The 23,578-nt window shown below is 46.9% G+C and overlaps 1 protein-coding gene across 4 annotated transcripts in view; it reads right to left on the bottom strand.

Moving 5' to 3' along the window:
- TSPAN5 (tetraspanin 5) overlaps window positions 1-23,578 on the bottom strand; it is a 171,348-nt gene that overhangs the window by 13,026 nt on the left and 134,744 nt on the right. For all 4 annotated transcript variants that reach the window (XM_035004468.1, XM_035004467.1, XM_035004465.1 and 1 more), the window contains exon 2: window positions 18,129-18,179. In XM_035004468.1, coding sequence (XP_034860359.1) covers window positions 18,129-18,179 — 51 coding nt within the window. The remainder of the gene's footprint in view (window positions 1-18,128; window positions 18,180-23,578) is intronic.

Here is a 23,578-nt window from a genome sequence, read left to right as displayed (position 1 = left end):
CAGTCTTGTTTCTTAGATTTCCAAGCTCTGAATTAGGAATACTCCGGGGAGGGGTATGGGGCGGGGGTGGGGGGACACAGAAAATCTGTTACCAATTCTCCACCTACACAGATGATACTAAGAAAAAATTTGCCAGAGAAGCCACACAAAATCCAAGCAACAGTGGTGAGGGTCCATGTTGGAAGGAAATCAACCTCCCCCCTAGAATACCTGTGAACACAGGTGTTAATACTTAAAGTCTGAATGTTTGGACCTGCTCGGCCGGGGGGAAAAGACGACATTGGAGGGTACACGATAACATTCTTAAAACTTAAAGAGTTAACTTAATTATGAGAGAAGGAGACTCCATTTCCTTGGCACCAAAAAGAGGCAGCAGAGGTGGAAGTGACAGGAATAGATGTGGGCTGGATCACAAAGAGGCCTTTCTGATAGCAGCAGGTGTCCAGCGATGGAGCAGTGAAGGCTTCCGCTCACAGGAGAGCCAAAGCCGTGAGCCTCTGTGGTTGTGCCGTAAGAGGGATTCTCAAATTGGATAGGACATTGGGACTTAATGACCTTTAGGTTCCTTCCAACTTTAAGATCATTCTATGATTTCACCCATTTTTAATGGGCTTTTTGTGACTCACACTTAAGTCTGAGCAAAGATCAGACTGTTCCCAAACACTTCCATGAGCTATGGCTGGACACAAAGAGGTCATGGATAAAAGAGACAATTATCTGGGCAACTCTGGCAAAGCAAGTCAGCCAACCAACATACACACCTAGGTCTCAAACACCAAGCTACACCCCAAGAGGCTACAAAAAAATATGATCTCTGGGGTGCCTGGGTGGCTCAGTCGTTAGGCGTCTGCCTTCGGCTCAGGTCATGATCCCAGGGTCCTGGGATCGAGTCCCGCATCGGGCTCCCTGCTCAGCGGGGAGCCTGCTTCTTCCTCTGCCTGCCGCGCCTCCCTGCTTGTGCTTTCTTTCTCTGACAAATAAAATCTTAAAAAAAAAAAAAAAAATGATCTCAACTGTCAGTAGATTCCTGGATCATCTGTCCTCTCTGGGTTTAATTTGGAGGATGAGCATTTGGCTTCACAGACAAACTTATTTTCATACTTTTACTCTGTCCAGCCTACAGGGGCAGCTTTAATTGAGGGGCCTCCAACTGTTTCCATGGAAACAACAATCATTTGCGGGCCTAGCTGGCCTGCAGATTCTACCTTTTAATCCTAAATTCTGGCAAAAGGCAGGGCTCGAGACAGATACTGAGTGCTGGGGGGAAATAATATTCTGCAAAGCACAAAAAAGACTACTGAGAACTTTATTTGTAATGGATTCAGAATGTACCCAGGTTGTTATCAAATCTTCAGACCCCAAGTTTTTCCTTTTCCTCGGGATTAGGATTACTTACCTAGATGGACATGAGCAAAAGACTGCACTCCTTCACCTGCACCACGTTTCCCAAGAGCCCCTGCAAACAGTCTTACTGCTTCCGACTACACAGAGCGATTACAGAGGAGCTGAACATAATCCTGGCAGCAGAGATTCCAGATTACAAAAATGACGGGGAGCCGACAGCTCAGCCTTCTGTCGTCTTAGAGATGGGATCTTCTCACTGGACTTTTTAATTTTGTTAAGCTCAAAGTGACAAATGAGTAAGAGGTGCTAGAACATGCCTGCTGAAGAATAATTATCATTAAAGCTTGTAGCTGACAAGAAGCCGGAAGAAAAAAAAAAAAGCTCTAAGATTACAGTTAAGTCGGCCAAGGCATTTAAAATAGATGTTCCGGGGGCGCCTGGGTGGCTCAGTCGGTTAAGCGACTGCCTTCGGCTCAGGTCATGATCCTGGAGTCCTGGGATCGAGTCCCGCATCGGGCTCCCTGCTCAGCAGGGAGTCTGCTTCTCCCTCTGACCCTCCCCCCTCTCATGCTCTCTGTCTCTCATTCTCTCTCTCTCAAATAAATAAATAAAATCTTTAAAAAAATAATAAAATAAAAAAATAAAATAAAATAGATGTTCCGATCCGTGGTAAATCCCCAGGAATGCACAAGAACACCACCAGCAGACACCTAGTCTTCTGGGAACCTGTGGGCACCACCTTCTTCTTTGGGGAAGAGCACTTTCCCCTTCTTGTTAAGGATTCCTGCTCCCCCAAATGCACTCCATGTGCCCCTCGGAGCTGCCAATTCTCACATGACCCCCCTGCCCTTGGGACCATTGAGAAGTCTGAACCGCCTTCCTCAGACGCCAGGATGCAGAACAGGTATCTCCCTCTTGTGGCTGAAGTTATAAAAAGGCCCAAACCTGCAGCCACATGCAGTATGTTTTTCACCATGTGGAGAAAGTCAACCCGCAGTGAGAACTAGCAAGCTGGGCTTAGGAAGAAACAAATAAGGGCAGGGAGGGAAAATCCTGTCGGCATTATAATCCCTGACCTGATGAGGACTTCTGCGAAGCACTCCAAAATCCTTAGAATACACTGCCCTTGATCACGCAAGGGGGTTCTATTTGGGTCTGTGTTTGTATCTGAGGAATCCTGCACAACCTGACAACAGCTCTGAATAAACTAGGCCTTTAGTGCTGCTCGTGGGCAAATACACAGGTTCATAACATACACACATGACCAACACTGGAAGTTCACACTTTATGCTGGAAAAAAAGTTCTGGGGGTGCAATGGGGAGCAGAAAAGGAGCAGAGGTGAGTGTTGGACTTAATATGGTCCCTATACTCAGCTGGCTGATACTTCCAGTCAATGGAGCAATTAAGCCAGTGTAAACAGTCTTCCTTCTTGTTGACTCGCTATCACCTCAGCATCGTTAATGAAATGAGTTCTGGATGGAAGGGGCTTTGTCTCCGTCACTGACAAATCATACATGATTTAAACTCCAATTCTCCACGTAAACGTGAATGTTCAGTCTTGGGCTTAAATATCAACTTTTTAGAACTCAAACTTTTTGGAAAAAAAAAAAGAAAGAAAGAAATACAAAATGTCATTTGCCTACCCTCCCTTGTACCCGGAACCGCTGCTTCTGTGGGAAGCACACACACACAGCCTGCTATTTGCAGCCCGTGAGTATGTGCTTGTACTTCTCCTACAAGGATCCTGCAGGCAGAGCCCTGGAAGCTCAAACCCATCGAGGGTACTGGACTTTGTGCATAATGTCAGAAAATATCATCCTATGAAGCTGAATCTAACTGGAACGAAGATAAATGGATGAAACGCAGGACAATTAGCCACATGTACTTCTTCCTTTCCCCATCTGCTTGGGTTGACATGAAGATGGGGAGAAGGAGAAAGAGTCAGAATGGGAAAGCCAGAGACCAAGATGGCAGGTCACAAGAAAAATATATATTCAAGTTCTACAGGCTCAAGAATATAGGGGGATTTCCTACACATATATTCTTTGATATCAGTAGGATCACATTAATGAAAACTGGCTTGTAAGAGTTCTTCACATTCACACGACATATTCCTGTATCTACAGTCCGATGCCCCTCAGTCGGCATCCCCAGGTCTACGGCTGGTACTGCAGCAGAGGCAGAAACACACTGACCATAACGTAAGGTGCTGCCCCAAAGACAAAAGGAGTACCAACCAACCAATTGGAAAGTTGAAAAACAACAAATATATTCAGCAAATTAGCCATTCCACAAATTGGCTTTTCGACAGCTAGCTCTTAGCATATCAATCCACAGCCTTTAAGAGATCATCTTAACAGACACCTCGTCCAGAATCCCAGTTCCATGACCTACTACCTTTGTGATCTTGGGCAAGTTACCAAACCTGCCTAAGTCTCAATTTCCACATCAGTGAAATGGTACCCCATGTCATAAGGATGAAGGAAATAATTCGAGTAAATCCAAACACTATGCTAAGTGCTTGGCGCAAAATCAGAATTCATTGAAAATTTATCACCATCCTCATTATCATCACTATCCTATTAGACCAAGAAGACGACATCAGATGCTATTGAAGCAACACAGGAGGGGCATCTAACCCAACTGCACTAAAGAGGAATCCATCTTGCTCTGAACTTGTTCTGCCTCACCCTTTTAAGGAAAGCCATGACCATATCTGATGATAGGCCTAACAGAGGTGGCAGTAACGACTTGCCAATCAGATCTTCTTTGATGGGGAATGGAAAGTCACCTAAAGACACTCCAAGTAAAGGCAGAAGAGAGAAGCCCTGAGTAAGCAAAAGCTATGAGTAGGCAGAAGCCACGAGTGGGTAGAAGCTAAGAGTACACAGAAGTGGTGCAGTGGAGAAAAGAGCAGCGAGAAGTGAGTCAACAGTGGTGAGCACAATGAGCAGTCAGCAGCCATGCTGCCAAGATGGCAGCAACCTGAACCAGGGAAAGCAGGCCTCTGCTGCCAAGGAGCCAACTGGGTGCACTGGTCGTCGAAGATTCACTGCTCCACAGTGACCTTCCAGATACTTAACAATGTCCTCCTCCCTGTGGGATCTCATCATCCAGTGGTTTGGTGAACAGTATACGTCTTGGTAAGAATATGAAAAACCAGCCCACCTTCCCTCCGACCTCTTCCTCCTCAGCACCTCATTCATTCAACTATCTCTGAAATTGAAGCAGATTCTCACCCGTGCTTCTGCAATAAATGAATATGTTCTGAGTATAACTATTTCTTCTTGGAAAAGTCTTCTATGCACGTGCAGAAATGAAAAGGCAAACAAAGCTCCAGAAGGGTTTCAAACCAATAAACCTCAGGAGCGTCTGTGGTTTTTTCCACCACCAGCTCAGAGTCCTCTGTGTGCCACCTGGCAAGCTTCAGTTTCTTCTCTCTCAACCCACACAGAAAAGAAATGCAAAAATAGCATTAATAAGCCCCTAAGGTCTGGGACTCTTCTGCTTTGGCATATACAAGCACATTCCTTCCAATTGCTGGATGAGAAACAAAGAGACAGGCATATGGAATGTGCACCCAAAGCCAGGCCAGATGGACACCTTTGAGATTTATGGGACTGGGTCCTGATTCACCCCCCCCCCACCCCCATAAACCAGACCCTACTGGGGTAGAACTTGCAGCAGCTTTCCTAGAGTAAAAAGGAGAGAAGCATGTCCATACTTGAGAAAGGATGACAAGACAGGACATTGTAAAGAAAATGAGCTCCTGAGATTGGGGGGGAGGGGAGGGGGCCTGGAGAATTAGAGATGCAGCTTTCAACAGGAAGACCTGTCCACAGGAAGACCAAGCTGCAACCACAAGGTCGCAGGGAAACCTGCTCCTTCAACACTCATCAGAGATCTCCAAAGAACATTGCAAAGCAAAGCCACTCTGCCAACCCCAAAACAGCCATTTGCCTAAGGAACTGTGGCAGAGTCGAGAGAGAGGACTTGGAAGGTGAAGAACCTGAGCAGTCCAGGGGTGTGTACGGTTGTGGGCGCAGTAGGACTCAGGGCCTGGAGAAGAGATGCAAGGTTAAATGAAGGCCAGCTGCCTTAAAGGCATGTGGTTTCCTAGTTTTTCTTGTCAAAAAAACTCATCGGTGAGATTTAAGTAATCCCTTCTTACAGCTTAAAAATGGCCATGACTATGGGGCACCTGGGCGGCTATTCAGTTGAGCGTCCGACTCTTGAATTCAGCTCAGGTCATGATCTCAAGGTGATGAGATCGAGCCCGACCGGGCTGTGCGCTCAGTGGGGAGTCCACTGGAGATTCTCTCTCTCCCTGTGCCCCTCGCCCTGCTCTCTCGCAGGTGCATTTTCTCTCTCTCTCTCAAAAGAAATAAATAAAATCTTTTTGAAAAAATAGCTTTGGGGAGAGGGAGAGGAGGAGAGACAGTCATCTTTCAGGCCTCCATAAAATCCTGCAATCAAGCAGTTGGTTGGGCGGCCCGCTGTGCCAGGTCCCACCCACTGGTGCCACTCACAGGCTAGAAACACCACCCCGGAGTGAGGGACTGCCTCCCTCATCAGGGAAACAAGCCACAGGCAAAAGTGTCACTTTTCAGAAATCCAACCGGTTCCCAGGCCACTCCCCAGATGCTTTCACATGCATGTTCTGACGATGGAATACAAACCCAGGAACAGTCCTAAGTATAAAGTTTAAACCCAAATACAGAAGAGACGCTCAGATCATGGTGCCCCCCCACCCCAAAACTGAAGTGAAAAAAAAGCCAACAGCCTAGTGGCAGGTGATCACTGTATTCTAGGGCCCCAGAGATAGAAGTCATTCAGTTATCACGGGGATCACCCAAGAGATGACAGGTACTGTGTGTGTCATGGGTATTCGGAGTGAAGGCCCCCTGAAACCTTCAGGAGCTAGTCTCGTGGGGAGACAGGTGAGTAGGGTGCTGGGCAGCACAGTGGAGGGGCAGAAGGCGATGTCATCAAGTGCAGAGACAAAGGGACAGGAAATGGCTCACGAGTGGTGAGAGCAGGCTAACGTCGGCGGGGTGGAGCTGGGTTTGAAGGAGAGGGCATTCTGAGCAGAGGAAGGCCCCGGTCATTTGCGTACTTATAAAGCTCGACACCTGGGCAGCAGGTGGATGTTATGGAAGCAGCTGGTCGGTTCTCGGGTGATCCAGGTGGGCTTAGAAAAGGGACACAAGAGCTACACTACTGAGCACGTGCTCTGCCTGGCACTGGGCTACCTGGATTAATTCACCCTCACAATAAGCGTACCAGGCAGGACCGCATCCACGGCAGGAAACAGACTCAGACGGAGCTCTCTGCCAGCACACCAGCTGAGAACATGCCAGAGCCGGGTTCGAGCCCAGGCCAACTGACCCCAGACTGGTCTACTGACCACCTAACCCCATGATGCCCTACGGTCTGAAAAAGGCAAACAGCAGTGGGCAAGAAGATTCTTATTTTCAATGTAACACAGTATATCTGTGTCTAAAATTTTAGGAAAGACACGTAACATATTCTTGCCCTGGACTTCCCTGATCACAATCTGAAAACCAACATGTGTAGGAGACAAAAGCCTCTCCCCCCACCCCACCCCCGCACCACACCCCCACAGGCCAAGAAGCACTTCTTTCCCTGGCGCACCTCCGAGAAATCAAGCGGATACCAAGGGGAGAAGTGAGGGAGAGAATTTCCTTTCTCTAGAGAAAGCGGTTGCTGGGCTGTGCAAAACCACTCCCCAGCAGCTTGCTTTTTACCTCAAACCTAGTGAGGAACCGCTTTCAAGGGCCCTACTGGGGATCTCTGAGACACACTGGTTAGGGCCAGACTGCCCAGGAAAGAGTCTGTGGGCTTGGCTCTGACTCCTGTCCTGGAGATCCAGGGAAACAGGTGGGCTCTAGGGCAGACGAGGGCTGTTCCTGGTGGCACCGGCCTCAGCCCCAGATGAGTGTGTCCAGGGAGAGGCAGCTGGGGGCCAAGAACAGGAAACCTCAGAAGGCAGAGTGCAGAGGAGTGTGGGCTGAGGACGATGGCCGGATCTGAGCAGGGGAACCAGGCAGCCACCTAGAATAGAGAGAGCCACCGAACTCAAGGGAACCACCAGACAGAGGGACTCGGCAGGGAAGCCTCAAAAAGACCAAGCTTTCGTCCCCTTCACCATCTGCCAGGTCCCAAGAGCACAGCCTCACCCCCACTTGAGCTCTGGCAGGAAGTGGGCAGAGGAGCATCTGGTGAGTGGGGGAGGGGTGACAGGAAGAAGCCGGGGGCAAAGGCCTCACCCTGCTCCCCTCCCCAGGGGCCCAAGGCAGAGGCAGCTGGGCGAGGGAGAACACTGGAACACAAAGCCAGGTTTGGAGTTTTGATTACTCTCCCACTCATCCGGGCCTGGCCTTGTGCCTCCGAATGAGAGTAGGACTATGTTATCTGAAAGTGAACAATAAAGTCATGGAATTTTTGACCCACCTGAATTTTCATTCCTGAGAAATCACTCTGAAAAAAAGTTTACACGAACACACACAAAGAAAAAGGTTTTTGATACATCTCATGTGTTTGTTGGACATACTGGTTACAACACATCAGCTCGCATGCTAACTTTGCAGGTACTGAGCGAGAGCCGCTCGGTTTTCAGATTTTTGGCTACGACAGAAAACTCGAGAGAATTACCAGGATAAGAGAGAGAGAGAGAGGCAGACAAACTCACTACATTTCAGGCAATGAAATGCTATCTTCAAAGAAGGATTTTTGGCATCTCAGAAACGGCTCCTTAAAGTAGTTTCAAAGCCAAAGCATGCAGTGTTCTGTTCCAGTTATCTGGGGAACCCCCTCCGCCTACGGCCGCCCTCTGGCCGTGGAAACTTGACCGGCACCGCTATGAATGGCCCAGATCACTGAGTCTCACGGTCTCAGATTTTCCTTCCTGGGAAAATTGGGGCAGTTTTTCCAAGGTGAGTCGTGGAAGACAATCTTGTCAACGGACTGTGACGAGAAGCAACTAGGAGGGTTCTGAAGTGAGACCGAGAGCGAGACAGTGGTCAGGGGAAAGCCTCCAGGAGAGAGAATCCTCCTTGTCCGTCCCGGGGAAAGCGCAGAGAAAAGCAGTGCGGGCCAGAGCTGGTCTAACTCGCACTGCCCTGCGCGCTCAGGACAGCCGCCGACTTTCCTTCCAGCCCGCTCCCCACGGAGCCAGGGCCCCGCGAGCGAGCGCATCGGAGGGCAGGGCCTGCGGGGAGCGGCCGGACTGCCCGTGTAACCTCTCTGGGCCTCAGTTTCCCCACCTCCGAAAGAACAGGTCATCCTTCTCGGAAAGGTTAGCCCTAGGGGTCCACAGATCACAGAAGTGAAAACGAACCCCCTTCAGGAAGAGCTGTTTTTTCCCGTGCCGTCTCTCCGGTATATAAAGCTCCTCCGCATGTTCTCGGTCACTTGCTCACAGACATCTCGGCATCTGCGGCGGGGGCAGCCCGAACGGAGCGCAGAAGGGCGCAGAAGACAGGCCCCGGCCGCATGGGGTCTTCAGGCCCGGCAAGCCGGCCGGGGTGGCGGGGTGGGGGGCAGGAGCAGCCACGGGGCCTGGCCAGCGATGGACACTCTTCCTACTCGGGAAAGCGCAGGCTCCTCCTGGCCCGGGCCCGCTCTGCGGCCGCCGCAAGCCGCACCCTGAGTAGCCAGCCTACGTGGTGCGCAAAATGGAGAAGGCAAGGCACCCCTCATCTTCCCACGAAACAGGACAACCATATATTGATTCCCATTTTTATGCCAGGAATAAACGGTCACTTTCTTTCCTGACATCCCAAATTAACGGCTGTGCTGTTGTCTGTAACACTGTCCCGCTATCCAGTCGGACGTCAGAGCCACGTGTAATTCTGCTTGCGCTCAGGCGGTAACAGCTGTCCACACCGCCCGCCGCCGAGAGATCTGAAGCCACTTCACACCTCTCTAACTGAACGCCACAGGCCACAAAATCGCCACGGTGTGAAAGAACGCTTTCATCATTTGTTTGCTCGTTCCCTGTTTTAGAGGCAATATTTTTTTGCACACCAACTAGGTGCCAGTCAATGCTGTAGGTTTTTTTTTTTTGCCCTCACAGAGCTGCTTTTTCTAGTGGGGCACGAGAGCAATGCACTTGCTGGCGTGGAAATGCTCAAGCCTATGAAAACATGGAGGAGGAAAACACAGGGAATGGGGGAGAAAGGCTGGGCCTGGGGTGGGGTGACAGTGGTGACTTTAAATAGGCCAGGAAGGCCTGTGGACAGAGCTGACATTTGAGCAGAGATCAGAAAGTAAAGAAAAATGCCAAAGTGGATCTCTGGGGGACAGCGTACCAGGTAGGGGAGGAGCAAGGGCAAAGGGTGGGGGAGGGGGGTGTGGTGGGGGGAGTTATGTTTGAGATTTTGGAGAAACAGTAATGTGGGGCCAGTGGGGCCTACAGCAGCGGGGAAAGGCACAGGTGGAACATGAGGTAAGTAATGGGGCAACATGGAGTGAGACTATAAGCTCACTGAGCTCCCTGGAAGGTTTGGAGCAGAGAAGTGATAAGATCTGTCTCTTTTTTTAAAATTTTAGTTGACATTAAATATTGTATTAGGTTCAGGTATACAAATAGTGATTCATCATTTATATACATTACAAAATGATCACCAAAAAAGTCTAGTTACCATCTATCATCATACAGAGTTATTACAATATTATTGACAATATTCCCCATGCTGTACTTTTCATCCCTGTGACTTATCTTATAAATGAAAATTGGTGCCTCTTACTGCCCTTCACCTATCTCACTTATTCCCCCACTCGTACCCCTCTAACCACTGGTTTGTTCTCTGTATTTAGGAGTCTGTTTATTTTCTTAGATGCCACATATTAAGTGAAATCATATGGCATTTGTCTTTCTCTCTTTTAAAGTTTTTATTTATTTATTTGACAGAGAGAGAGAGAGTGCACAAGCAAGGGGAGCTGTAGAGGTAGAGGGAGAAGCAGACTCCCCGCTGAACAGGGAGCTCGAAGCAGGGCTCGATCCCAGGACCCTGGGATCATGTCCTGAGCCGAAGGCAGATGCTTAACCAACTGAGCCACCCAGGCATACCTCTCTCTCTTACTTCACTTGGCAGAATACTCTCTAGGTTCATCCATGTCACAAATGGTAAGATTTCATTCTTTTTTACAGTTGAGTCATATTCCATTATATAAGATATACACCACATTTTCGTTACCCTTTCATCTGTCAATAGGCCCTTGGGTTGCTTCCATATTCTTGATACTGTAAATAATGCTGCAATGAACATGCTGCGTATATCTTTTCGAATTAGTGTTTCTGTGTTCTTGGACCAATATCCAGCAGTGGAATTGCTAGGTCACAGAGTATTTCTATTTTTAATTTTTTGAGGAAGCTCCATACTGTTTTCCATAGTGGCTGCACCAATCTACATTCCTACCAACAAGGCACAAGGGTTCCCTTTTCTCCACATCCAATATTTGTTATTTCTTATCTTTTTTATACTAGTCACTCTATCATACATTTTAAAAGGATCACCCTGGCTGCTTCGTGGAGATACGCCTGGGGTATGAGTAGGGGAACAAGAGTGGAGGCCGGGGAAACCACCAAAGGCTTCTGCACTGATAAAGGCAAGATGTGGGCGCAGCTTAGATCAGGGTGGAACAGTGGAGGCGATGAGAAGGAATGAGATTCCCCACATTTTCTCAAGGCAGAGCTGACAGTGTTTGCTAATGGACTGAACGTGGTATGAGAAGCAAAGAAGGAAGAGGGTCAAGAATACCTGAGCAAGTGGAAGGACAGGGTTGCCATTTACTACATTTGGGAAGAACAGTTTGAGGAGGGGAATCAGGAGTGTTGTTTTGGATTAAGTTGCAGAGGCCACTGGACATTGAAGTGGAGATATTGGGTAAGCTACTGGCTACACAAGTCTGGAGAGTTCCGTTAAGGTCTGCATCGAAGATCTGAATTTGGAAGTCCTCAGTGACAGATGGCGTTTGAAGCCCCAAGCTTGGATGAGATCCCCTAGAGCCTGAGTGAAGACAGAGAAGAGGTCTCAGGACCAAGCCTGGGGCAAAGGAGTATGAGAAGGCATTGCCTGTGAGGCAGGAAAACTGGGAATGTGGGGCATCTGAGAAGCCAAGGGAGGAAAGCATTTCTAGAACGGGGAAATGATAAACTGTGCCTTAGTCCTTGCTTTACTGACAGGGTTTCTGAGTTCTTGCGTGAGAAAAAATGATGTGCTCCAGGACCTAGTATGGGTTCAGTAAGAAAGTACCAGGTTCAACTAAGTTCCTAGGCTGGTTAATTAGAGATAAAGTGGAGGACATAGTCTCTCTACAAAAATAAGCAACAGAAAAACAGTCTGATGTAATGACAAGTAGATGGATTAGAAACTGCTTGACTGATGACACCCAAGGGCACATATAAATAAATGAGTGTCAACCTAAAAGGAAATTTCCAGGGACATGTCACTGGGCTCTGTCCTTAGCCTACTCAACATATCAATGGCTTTTATCAGTGAAAACTAAACTTGACTGCAATCAGAACAATCTAGGAGGCTTGTGAAAATAGAGCATCCCACTGTCCACCCCAGACCTACTGAATCAGAAAATCCCCAGATGGCACCCGGGGGGCGAGGAGCTAAAGGAAGTCCTTATTAGAAGAACGAATTGAGGGAGAAGCTTGATCCAAATGCACAGCTAAAACCAAGCTCAGTGGAATGCAGAATGTGTTGGAATGACAGCTGGGCACATGGAGTCTTGCATTTGATTCCGAAGAATCAGCCGGACATGAGGTGGAAAGGGTACACTGAGCTGGATCTGAGACCAACTTGTGAGTCTCCCTGATCAACAGTGGGATCTCAAGCTGCACTGACAACAGATGAGAGAAGGGACATAATCCAGTCATACCCTCTCTGGTCCCGAAAACACTCTCAACAGTACAGGGGACACACTAGAAAAAGGTCAGAGGAGTAAGACCAAGATGGTAAAGGGATTCCCCCCACCCCAGAGAGAAGCAGATGTTTAGCTGGGAAGCTCAGAAGAAACCAGGCCTCCACCCCGAATACTTTTTTTTTTTTTTTTTGAAGATTTTATTAATTTATTTGACAGAGAGAGACACAGCGAGAGAGGGAACACAAGCAGGGGGAGTGGGAGAGGGAGAAGCAGGCTTCCCGCTGAGCAGGGAGTCCGACACGAGGCTAGATCCCAGGACCCTGGGATCATGACCTGAGCTGAAGGCAGATGCTTAACCGACTGAGCCACCCAGGCGCCCCCACCCCAAATACCTTAAGGGCCAACATGTAGAAGAACTTGCTCTGTGGGATCCGATAGGGTTGATCTATAGTCAATAAGTAAAAACTAGTGGGACAGAATTCTACTTTAGTAAAAAGAAGGTCTTTCCAACACTAAGAGTAACCCAAAGAGACAGAAGTGGTGAGTGTTTTGCCACAGGAATTGCTGAACAATTAGCATTTATTACAATGTATTAGTTTATGTATGTGTGTGTGTATATATATGTATGTGTGTGTGTATGTATATATATATATATACACATATACACATATATATGCACACCCTTCCTAGACTGTAAATTCCCTGAGGAATTATATCCCCAGAGTCCAGCACAAGCCCTGTCCTGTGCTATGTGCTCAATAAATGCTATTTGAGAGAGTCAGTTGATTATGGCTGGATGCTGCCAAGCCTGTTATAGAGGTGATTCATGCTATAAATTGTTAATGTTCCTTCTAAAACAGCAGATCCTATGATTTCTGAAAAACTGCACATAAACCAGTTTCCCCTGGAAACACAGTCATCCGTTGCATCTGCACAGTCGATTCAGAATTCAGATAAAATGGATTATTTAATTATTATGTCTAAAAGTCAATGGTAGGGAAGCCTGGGTGGCTCAGTCGTTAAGCGTCTGCCTTCGGCTCGGGTCATGATCCTGGCAGGCCCCCTCTCCCTCTGCCTGCCGCTTCCCCTGCTTGTGCTCACTCACTCTCTGTCAAATAAATTAATAAAATCTTAAAAAAAATAGAAAAAAGACAAAGGCAGTATTAGCCCTAGGTTTAAGGCTCAGCCCGGTATTAAGTATGTATGGGGGGGCGGGTAATAATTTTTGTCTCTAATGTTTCTGTACTTCACATAAAAATGTGTAAAGCCTAGTCTATTAAGGAAATCTGATCCTTCCAGGTGTGACCCAGTTTGGAGAACATCCAACTCTAGGCGTTCCGTCAAGTAAATGTCCCCACATCTCTACTAAGTGGGCGGGGGGGAGGGGAATACTGATTCACTGGCTGGTGTTATTGGCCCAGGAGGAGCATGCTGCCCACCACCCTTGGCCAAATCTGGTTCACCTCAGAATTTCCTCCCTCAGAGGCCTGGTCCAGTTGCGAAGTTAACCTTACAAAGGGCTTCAACAGAGTCGCCTTTGCAGTCACCAAGGTGATCAATGCAGATCATATCCTCCTTCAGAGACCGCAGAACAAAACCAATTCTCTGGTCCGTGGATCAAAGCCTGAACACTCCTAAAATCCGAGGCAGCTTCCGATGCCACCACTCTGTCCCTCCCCATGCGGAAGCAGCGCGCTGTAGTCCCGTGTCCGGGGAGCGGGCTCTGAATACAGGAAGCATTTCCTTTGTCCCAGCACTCCCAGGGGACCATCTCATTTAATCCTCACGACAGTCCTAGTGGTGACATTACTGTCTCCCTGTGGCACAAATGAGGAAAGGGCATCTCAGAGAAGTTAACACAGTTGCCCAGAAGGAGCACCACTGGCACTCAGGTCTGTTCAGCCCCAAAGCTGTGCTCTTATTCCATACAACCACCAGAGCAATCTTAAAAGCCAGATACTTTAAAAAAAAAAAAAAAAAAAAAAAAGCCAGATCAGGACACTCCCTTATCAAAACCCAAAATGCTGTGGTGACTTCCTCTCATCCAAACTTCTGCATGACCCTGCCTGCTCTGACCTCTGCCTGCCCCTCTTGCCACATCTCCTCCTCCTTCTTGCCCTTGCCCTCTCCCTTCCAGCCCTACTGGTCTACTTCCTGTTCCTTGGAATCCCCAAGGCCCTGCCTCACGGCCACCATACTCGCTATTCCCTCTGCCTGGAATGCTATTGTCCTAGCGCTCCACAGATCCCGCCTACTTCCTCCAGGTCTTGCTCCAATGCCACTTCCACAGGGAGACCATTCCCCACTACTCTTCTCTAAAAAAGACCCCTTCTCCTACCACTAACTACACCTTATCTTTCTCAGCAGCACTCACCAATACCTGAACGCAGGTGCGGTTTTTTTTTGGGGGGGGGGGTTGTCAAGGGGAATGGGGTCAGTAGGAGGGGGTCACAGGAAGAGAGGGTCAGAGGGAGGGGATCATGGGGAGAGGAGGCTCAGCAGGAGGGGTAGCCCGGTAGTGTGGCATGGTGACTACCCATAGTGTCGCCTCGGGTTCCATGGCCCCGCATTACAGGTGCCAGTCCTGCCGGGATGGGAGCAGTGCAGGGCCTGCTCAGTGCCCACCCTGCGCCCAGTGTCCTAAGGTACCCCAGAAGTAGGGGTGTGAAGGCCAAGGGGAAGAGAGCCTGCAGACCGCCATGGGGAAGACTGCTGCCCTTCTCTGTCCCTCTTTCCCACTGGCCCACTCTCCCCCCACCACCGCCCCACCCTGTGTGTTTCTTCCCTGGGCACCCCCATCCAACCCCACTGCACCTTCTCTGGGACCTTGATTTATTGTTCATCCCCCTTCTTGAATTTACTTCTTGGAAAATACATTTCCCTAGAGTCTGTGTCAGGCACCATTCAAGATGCTGAGGACATGCCATGAAAGGTCTGATGACGGGAAACAGCATGTCACATGGACATGAGTGTGAGGAAGCAGGTCCAAAGTGCAGAGGCGGGTGGGGCACCTGGGTGGCTCAGTCGTTGAGTGGCTGCCTTCAGCTCAGGTCATGATCCCGGAGTCCTGGGATCGAGTCCCACATCGGGCTCCCTGCTCGGCGGGAAGCCTGCTTCTCCCTCTCCCACTCCCCCTGCTTATGTTCCTGCTCTCGCTGTCTCTGTCTAATTAATTAATTAATTTGAAAAAAAAAGTGCAGAGGCGGGTGGTCATATATGTTCCACAGGCAGATCATTTGAGCCAGACTTGGAGGAGAAGGAGCAAAGCTTGGTGATAGCTAGGCAAGCAGTGCTCAGAGCAGGTGGGAAACAAATGTCCCTTGAGACTCCTGGGGGACCGTGTCTAGAGCAGGGCCAGTGAGGGCAGAGGCAGAGATGCCATTAAAGTAGGAAAAAGGTCTCAGAGTTGGGGCAAGGGCCCAAAGGGGACTCTATCAACTTTACGTTCTGCAGCGAGCTATGGAGAATCAGCTGACTGGAGCAGAGAAGTGAAATCATCAGACATACATCTTAAAGAAGTCTCTTGAGGAAGCAGGGGGACCAGTGCAAATCCACTGCGGTTAGAGAGAACTTGGTGGCCAGCATCAGAGTGTAGCATCCAAGGTTGTAAGAAGTCCTCAGCTAGGGCGCCTGGGTGGCTCAGTCGTTAAGCGTCTGCCTTCAGCTCAGGTCATGATCCCAGGGTCCTGGGATTGAGCCCCACATCGGGCTCCCTGCTCGGCGGGGAGCCTGCTTCTCCCTCTCCCACTCCCCCCTGCTTGTGTTCCCTCTCTCGCTGTGTCTTTCTCTGTCAAATAAATAAATAAAATCTTTAAAAAAAAAAAAAAGTCCTCAGCTAGTTAACTGCTCATTGTCAGGGCCCCATAGTTGCAGGGACTCTGCATCATTCACCGGTGTGTCCCCATGCTGAGGGGTGGGGGAGTGCAGGGGTGCGGAGATACGGCCAATGTGCACCAAAGTGGGTTCCTACATATCCTTTACCCTCTGCTACCTCCACCTGGTCCTGGCTCACAGAATTCTGCTAAACAGTAGCCGGGTGATTCGCCAAGTAACTTCAGCTCTCCAGGGAAACTTTCCATTTATTGGTAGTGGCCTTGACAAAGAGGGGACTGCTATTCCCCCCCCCACCCAAAGACCACAGCACCCTCTTGGTCTGATATTTGTGTGACACTGTCAGCTTTAGAATTTTATGATTTTATCACAGAAGAGACCTTTGGGGCAACTGATGAAACAAGAAGGTAATTATATTTCACAAAGAGAAGAAAAAAAAAAAAAAACCTTCAAAATTACCAATGGTCTGTTTATTGCTACCAAAGACAATTAGTTCATTTAATGCCTTCCAACATCTTTTCAAATCAGATAGAAGACTCTTATTAAAGGAGGATTATAAAAAGCTGTGTTATCCGGCATTAACCAATCAGAAGCCTTCTAAAAGTAACATTTCTGAGATTCCACCAATACAAATCTACAAGCTTACAAGGGGACTGATTTGCAGAAGCGAATCATAATCATAAAAGACAAGTATTCAACATAAAAGTTTCTAGAGATGAAATTATGTCTGTTTGGGGACCTTGTCTCCCTTCATCACTGCCCTGCCTCAGAATGTTGCTGGCAGGTGGTTGGTTTTCTATAAAACATTTTACATTCTGTAGAAGTATTTTGTAAATAAACAGAGGGTGGTTCACTTTCAAAACCCAGGATTTACTCTGAGTTTTATTTGATGCAATCTGAACTTTTTTTTTTTTTTTACTTGTAGAAATTCCTACTGGCATCTTTTGTTTGCTGGACTTTCTTAGTTTTCCTCTCCTAATACACAGAATATCTCACAGGAACTCTTGGCTTCGGGCCATGGTCAAGGTCAAAGGAAGAAATACCGAAGGGATAACAGACAGGTCTTCTGGGAAAACTGAAGCTAATCTCTCTGTTTGTGAGTTTTCACCCATCCACACACTCCCTCACTCCCGCAAGGTGGGAGATAAAGTCCTGTCAATGATTCAACTCCCAAAGAAGGAAGAAAAAAGGAGTTCATGTTAATTTTTGAATTCCAGTGCTTGGCCTCAGTAGAACTTGTCAAGAAACAAAAGGTGCAGATGGGAAGTAAGGCAGAGAAGTGGACACAGGGTGGTGGGGTCATGAGCGTGCTATTTAGAGCATCAACTGTCCAGAACATTGTATCTTCATCATAGCCTAGAATATGCTACTCTATATTTCCAGATTATTTCCTAGGAAATGTTGAGGAAATATTTCCTAGGAAATATTGTATTTGCTCATAAGTACATAAATATTGTAATCATAAATGCCGTATATTGTATTTGCTCATAAATTTAACATTCCTGAATACTTTCAATCAGCAGAGAAGTATTCACATTCTTTAGTATTTACGTGAAGTTCATCTGATTTTCAAACATGAATTATATCCAGCTTCCTTCATACAACATGCTAATAGCTTATTATATAATGCTCACACTGAAAAGAAAAATCATCTTTATGGCTTGAGTAATTTTCTAAAGGGTTAAAAAAAGAGAGAGAGAGAAGGCTGCAGGTGGTTTAGTGAGATTTATAAGCATTACTGAAATTCTTGTGCCAGAGTGAGGAAATGTTCCACAAAAATAGGTTATCTCCAGCTAACTGATACAATTTCAACACACAATCTCTGTTATGCACATGTATTGTTACTTTTGTAATTATTTTGATATAATGACTGATTTAGTCTTCATTCTAAAGAGCCTTAGAAATAGGACATTACCTTCCAAGAACACTTTCTTTCATTAAAGAATGTTTCTTTATACTCTGCAGTTGTCAAAGAGGAAAAGGAGACAACATGTATTACAATGAGCAACCTCTAACAACCAAAAGGGGTGCATTTTCATGATATTCAACTTACTTTTTCATTCCACGCCCACAGTCCAATTCCAAGAAATGCTATTCCCAAAAACTGAAAGAAAGAAAGAAAGCGTGTTAAGTATAAGGGTAAATGCCATGTTTTTACTAACACAAATACAAATAGTTTTCAACCGATTCTTTTTTTTTTTTTAAAGATTTTATTTATTTATTTGACAGAGAGAGAGACAGCGAGAGAGGGAACACAAGCAGGGGGAGTGGGAGAGGGAGAAGCAGGCTTCCCGCTGAGCAGGGAGTCCGACACGAGGCTAGATCCCAGGACCCTGGGATCACGACCTGAGCTGAAGGCAGATGCTTAACGACTGAGCCACCCAGGCACCCCTCAACCGATTCTTTTGTCACTTTACTAGGCTGAGAAATACTCCTATCTAAAATCTGAGTAACAGCCTTTGACAGAAAAATACCATAATCACTTTGATTAAAATTAAGCATTCAGAAGGGTTGAGTAAAGAAAACGTGGTATATATATTCAATGGAATATTATTCAACCTTAGAAAAGAAGGAAATCTTGTCATTTTCAACAACATGAATGAACCCGGAGGGCATTATGCAAAGTAAAATAAGCCAGACAGAGGAGATAAATACCACACAGTATCATTTACATGTGGAACCTAAATAAATAAATTGAACTCATAGAAACAGAGTAAAAAAGTGGTTGCCAGGGGCTGGGGGAAATAGAAAAAGGTTAGCAAAAGGGTACAAGCTGTAAGATGAATAAGGTCTGAGGATCTAATGTAAACACCGTGACTACAGTTGGTGACACTCTCTTGTAAAATTGAACTTCCGCTAAGGGAACGGAAATGATGTCACACACAGGAAGGTCTATGTGAGGTGATGGATGTGTTAACTCGAGGGTGGGGAATTCCTTCACAATGTATATGCATATCGAATCATCATGTTGTACTCTTTAAATATCTTATAAATTTGTCACTTTTATCTCAATAAAGCTGGAAAAATAAAAATTTTTAAGTTTTTTTAAAAAGAAGGGTTGGGGACATGTAGGTGCTTCAAAGTCATTGACATTCTGAAGAATAATAATTAGGTAGATCCTTGAGTAAAACCAAAGTTATAAATACTGTTTAATGCTGCCTTTTAATGTAGGAAAGGGCACAGTACCTGCCCCCATACAGCCAAGCCTGGTATTCACTAGAAAATGGAATACCAGGGACATGAATGGAAAAGAGCTGGTGATTCTCTCTCTCTACACCATCATGCCACTGGAAATGGGCCAGGAAGAGGGAATGCAGAAGCCCTCAACACACTCTTTACCACTTCTTCAGAAGGTAACATGAATCTTACAAAGTCCAATGTGACCCAAGAAAAATCCTGGAGTCTTCCATTTTTCAGAAACTTAAATGACTTCTATCGTCCTTGAGAGGGCTTCCACAGCTTGGCCTGGTCTCAACTCAGTGCCATAACTTCGCATATGCCAGGGAGCACACAAACACCACAGTGCTGCCCCTGAGCTGTGTTGAGTAGGGGGTGGGGGAGCAAGCAGTAATCAGGGGGATTTCCCATTGTAGTTAGTTGTCACTTTATTTCATCTGCTCTGAGATACACATTTCTCCCCGCCCCCCACATTTTAACATGTCTGAAATCGGGACAGGTCTTAAAAGCGATGGTATCTCAGTTCTTTCCCCTTGATTTTACCTAAAATAATAGCAGGTCCTGCAATCAGGGTGTCCCATGTTTGATGACACATTGTACAGGGCTGTCCACCCCCTCAGAGCTCAGTGGTCAGGACCGGGTGTAATTGCCCATGAGCAAGGGCACATCTTATTCCTCATCTTCATTACCAAGAGCAACTCTGAATTTCCTTCCCAAACACTGAAGTGAAAAGAGAGCGGGCAGGTTAACGAGCAATTTCAATCTGATGGCAGCAGTGCACCCTGTTTATTTTACTAACATCTTGATTAAGTTAAATGTCAGGAAAGCTGTCCACCGAGAGAGGTGCGCACGGGTGCTTATTCTTTGCTGTCCTCGGGAATCGGAGAGCTGTCCACCTGGCGAGGTCTTCATCCGCAGCAGGTGGTTGCTGACACGTTGTGGGCATTGGCTCATCAATCCGAGGGGGGCTGGGGGAAACAGCGGGAGTGGAGGGGAAAGGGGGGGACTGAAAAAAAAAAAACAGACAGCTGACGGCCCTGAAAATCTGGTTGTGTTTTTAGAAGCAGAATGTCCCAAATCTCCTGCCAATTATTGGACTCCAGTGAAATCTCATCCAATACCTTCAGAACCCACAGACGCAAAAGCTCCAGCGTGTCCTTGATTTGGCAAAAACAGAAGACCTCTTTCTTCCTGCTCTTTGCTCTTAGAGGTTTGGAAAGGGTTTCGAAAGAGTTGTTGTTGTGAACATCCCGACAGAAAACTATGCTCGGTCCCTCTATGGCCCTGGTCAGAGTGCTGTGTCACTTTAGGTTTTTGACGGAAAACGACAAATCCACCAGTCCCCCAAATGACTCCAAGATACTTGGGACTCTGTAGTACAAAAACAGAGCAATTCAGCATGTTACTTTCATATGCCGAGGTCCTAGGCACAATAGGGTAATGAGTGACAAGTGCAGACACAGCATCCCATCAGACCCTGAAATCAGAGTGCTTGACTTCACACCCATTGATGTGAAACTCATCCCAGAGAAAAGCCTCACCTTCTCACAGCTAAAGCTCTTCATGGACAAATGGTCAACCATCTTCCCTGGTGCAGTACTTAATCACTGTCACCATAAGCAGTGGGTGGGATGGCGTGGCAGAGAACAATCACGGTCAGCTATGCCTCTTGGCGGGGGGGGGAGAGGGGGACGTGTCCCCGCGGAGGGCTCCTGTCTAATCGCTAACATTTATTTCTTCTTATTACTGGACAGGCTCTGTGCTATTATTAGTGCTTTGTATGAAGTGTCTCTTTTAAGCTTCACCACAATTTTACTGTGGAAGAGGCATTGTTATTAACCCCACCTTAAGAAAGGGAAGAATGAGGCTTACAGCGTTTCATTTGCTTAGAAGCACACCGCTACTGAACGAAGCAGCAGAGATGTGAACCAAGAGGAGACTGAATCAAAGTATGCATTCTTACTAATCCTGAAAAATTCCCATTTTCCCCCATGGGATAGAAAGTAGAGGCATTTAGGTTAGAATTACATGTGATATGACGAGGACATCGTATATTCCTTCCCCAGCAAGCAAAGTGGACTTGAAGAGGTTAAACAATGAGAACCCTGCCTTCACACAAGGACTGGTTGGTTGTAGAACAGAAATTCCCATGTGCGTGTCAGCAATGGAGTGACCCAGAAGAACAGAGAAATTCAACGGTGGGTCAACTCTCTCCTCTTTGTATGAAGCTCTCCTCTCTTCTGGGCACTCTGAAAACCCCTTTTCCTTCACAAATCATATAGTAACAGATTGGAAAGCAGTGATTTTCCACCCAGGGGGTGGGAACCAGAATTTAAAGAAGACTCACAGACAATTTCCTCTACAATCTTGCTCTAATAATCTTGCTCTAATACTTCCTGCTTTAACTGTGACTCTCCAAACAAGGTTTAAAAATGTGAAGAAAAAACACAGTGAAGAAAAGCACTCACTACCTAAGCAAGCAAGCGGCGCAGGGCCGGGGCCTCAACTGTGCATATCTTCGGTGCTACATCACTAGCAAACATCCTCCCAATTACTCTCAGCCCATATGTTTTGTTTTAAAGTCAAGTGGTTCCAGCTTCAAATAATTAAACAGAAAAGAGCCAAAAAACAGAGACAGGCACGCAGCACTTGAGGCGCGCTGAGTCTCCCCTTTCCCACCTCCAGAAGAAAAGTCGACCATAAACCGCCAAACTGACCTCATTCGGAAACCTTGAGGCCAACTTCCAGGGAAAGGGGAAGAACACTTAAAGTCAACTCTTCATTCCTTTGGAAGCGGGGGGCACCCCACAGCAGAGGTGAGGCCTCTACTCTCCCCACGGGGCAATAGAGGCAAACGTGCAGTACAAATGTTTGACCACCCAATTTTTGATGTTTTAGAACGAGTACCAATAATTTGGCCAACATTTGCTCAGTGCTAGGTATGAACTGGGCACTGTGTTTTATACGAATTCACCGAGACAGCACTGCCTAATACAGAAGCTCCCAGGGGCTGGGACACACTGCAGTGCGCTAACACACGTAAGACACACATTGGATTTTAAAGACTTAATTATAAATTCAAAGACCGGAAAATCCTCAGTAGTTATTTTATTACTGATTATATGTTGAAATTATAAACTTTGGCTATTTTGAAATAAATAGAATATATTATTAAAATTAATATTATCCCCATTTTATAGATAAGGAAACAAAACCTCAGAAACCTTAAGTCATGTTGCTCAGGAGATCAGAGTCCTCAGCCCAAGCTCAAAACTGTTTTAGTACTTTCCTGAAACTCTTGTCCTAAGACTCAAAATCACCCCTTTAGTTTCTAGGCACTCAGGGCAAAGGTGGGTATTCCTAACTGGAATGGAGAATGGACCGGAGTGGAGACTGGACCTAGGTGGAAACAGAGGGGCATGCTGATGGAAGCCCCCTGGGTACGGCAGCATAAAAGCCAGCAGAGCTGATGCTCAGGAAAAGCTAGAGAGGAAAATGGCCCTAGGATGTGACCAGGGCAACTGGACGTCTCTGCCAGGAAGGACACATCTGCCCCCTTTTGGGGAGGGCAAACAGAAAATCTCTTTCTCCATCTGCTGCTTCAGTCCAAGCTGAGCCTCCAACACCTTGGAAGTAGAACAGTGCTCCATTCTAACTGGTATAATAGACAACTTAAAAAGCCACTCATCCATCCATCTACAATCTTCAGATATTCTTGAGTTCTTACTCTGTGCTAGGTACTACTTTTCTCTTATGATAAATATAGATACAGTCCTTGCCCCCAGTGAGTTATACAGTCCAGTGAGAGAGAGAGAGATGTTAATCAAATAAAGCATAAAAGACAAAAGTGCCCTTGACGGTGATGTTAAGGAGAAGAAACTAAGGCCAATACAGACAAAAGAGGAACACGTGACCCAGAGAGCAGTCCAGGAGGGCTTCCCTATGTCAGGGAGGTAGGAACTGGGGTCTGAAAGATGAGAAGATGTTAACTGGCAAAGAAAGGAAGGGAGAGTATTTCAGGCAGTGGGAAGAGAACGTGCAAAGGCCCTGTGGTGAGAGGAACACAGCAAGTAAAAATGTCTAAAGGGTGATTTGTGTGACTGGTGTGTGGAGAATGGGTGGAAAGTAGCAGATGTGTCATTAGCGACATGAGCATGGACCAGCTCATGCAGGGCCCCATAAGGCACAGCAAGGAGTTCAGTCATTACGCTAAGAGTGACAGGAAGCCTTCTAAGGGCCATCTGTGTGTAGTGGGCTAGGATGGGGCAAGGACACAGACCTTTATCAGATTTGGGCTGCAGAAAGGATAAGACAGAGTCCAGACTG

The sequence above is a fragment of the Mirounga leonina genome, unplaced genomic scaffold (genome assembly GCF_011800145.1).
Source record: "Mirounga leonina isolate KUSES-001 unplaced genomic scaffold, KU_Mleo_1.0 Mir_129, whole genome shotgun sequence".
Classification (NCBI taxonomy): domain Eukaryota; kingdom Metazoa; phylum Chordata; class Mammalia; order Carnivora; family Phocidae; genus Mirounga; species Mirounga leonina.
Note: the sequence above shows the minus strand (reverse complement) of the source record. Positions and strands in the feature narration are given on the sequence as shown.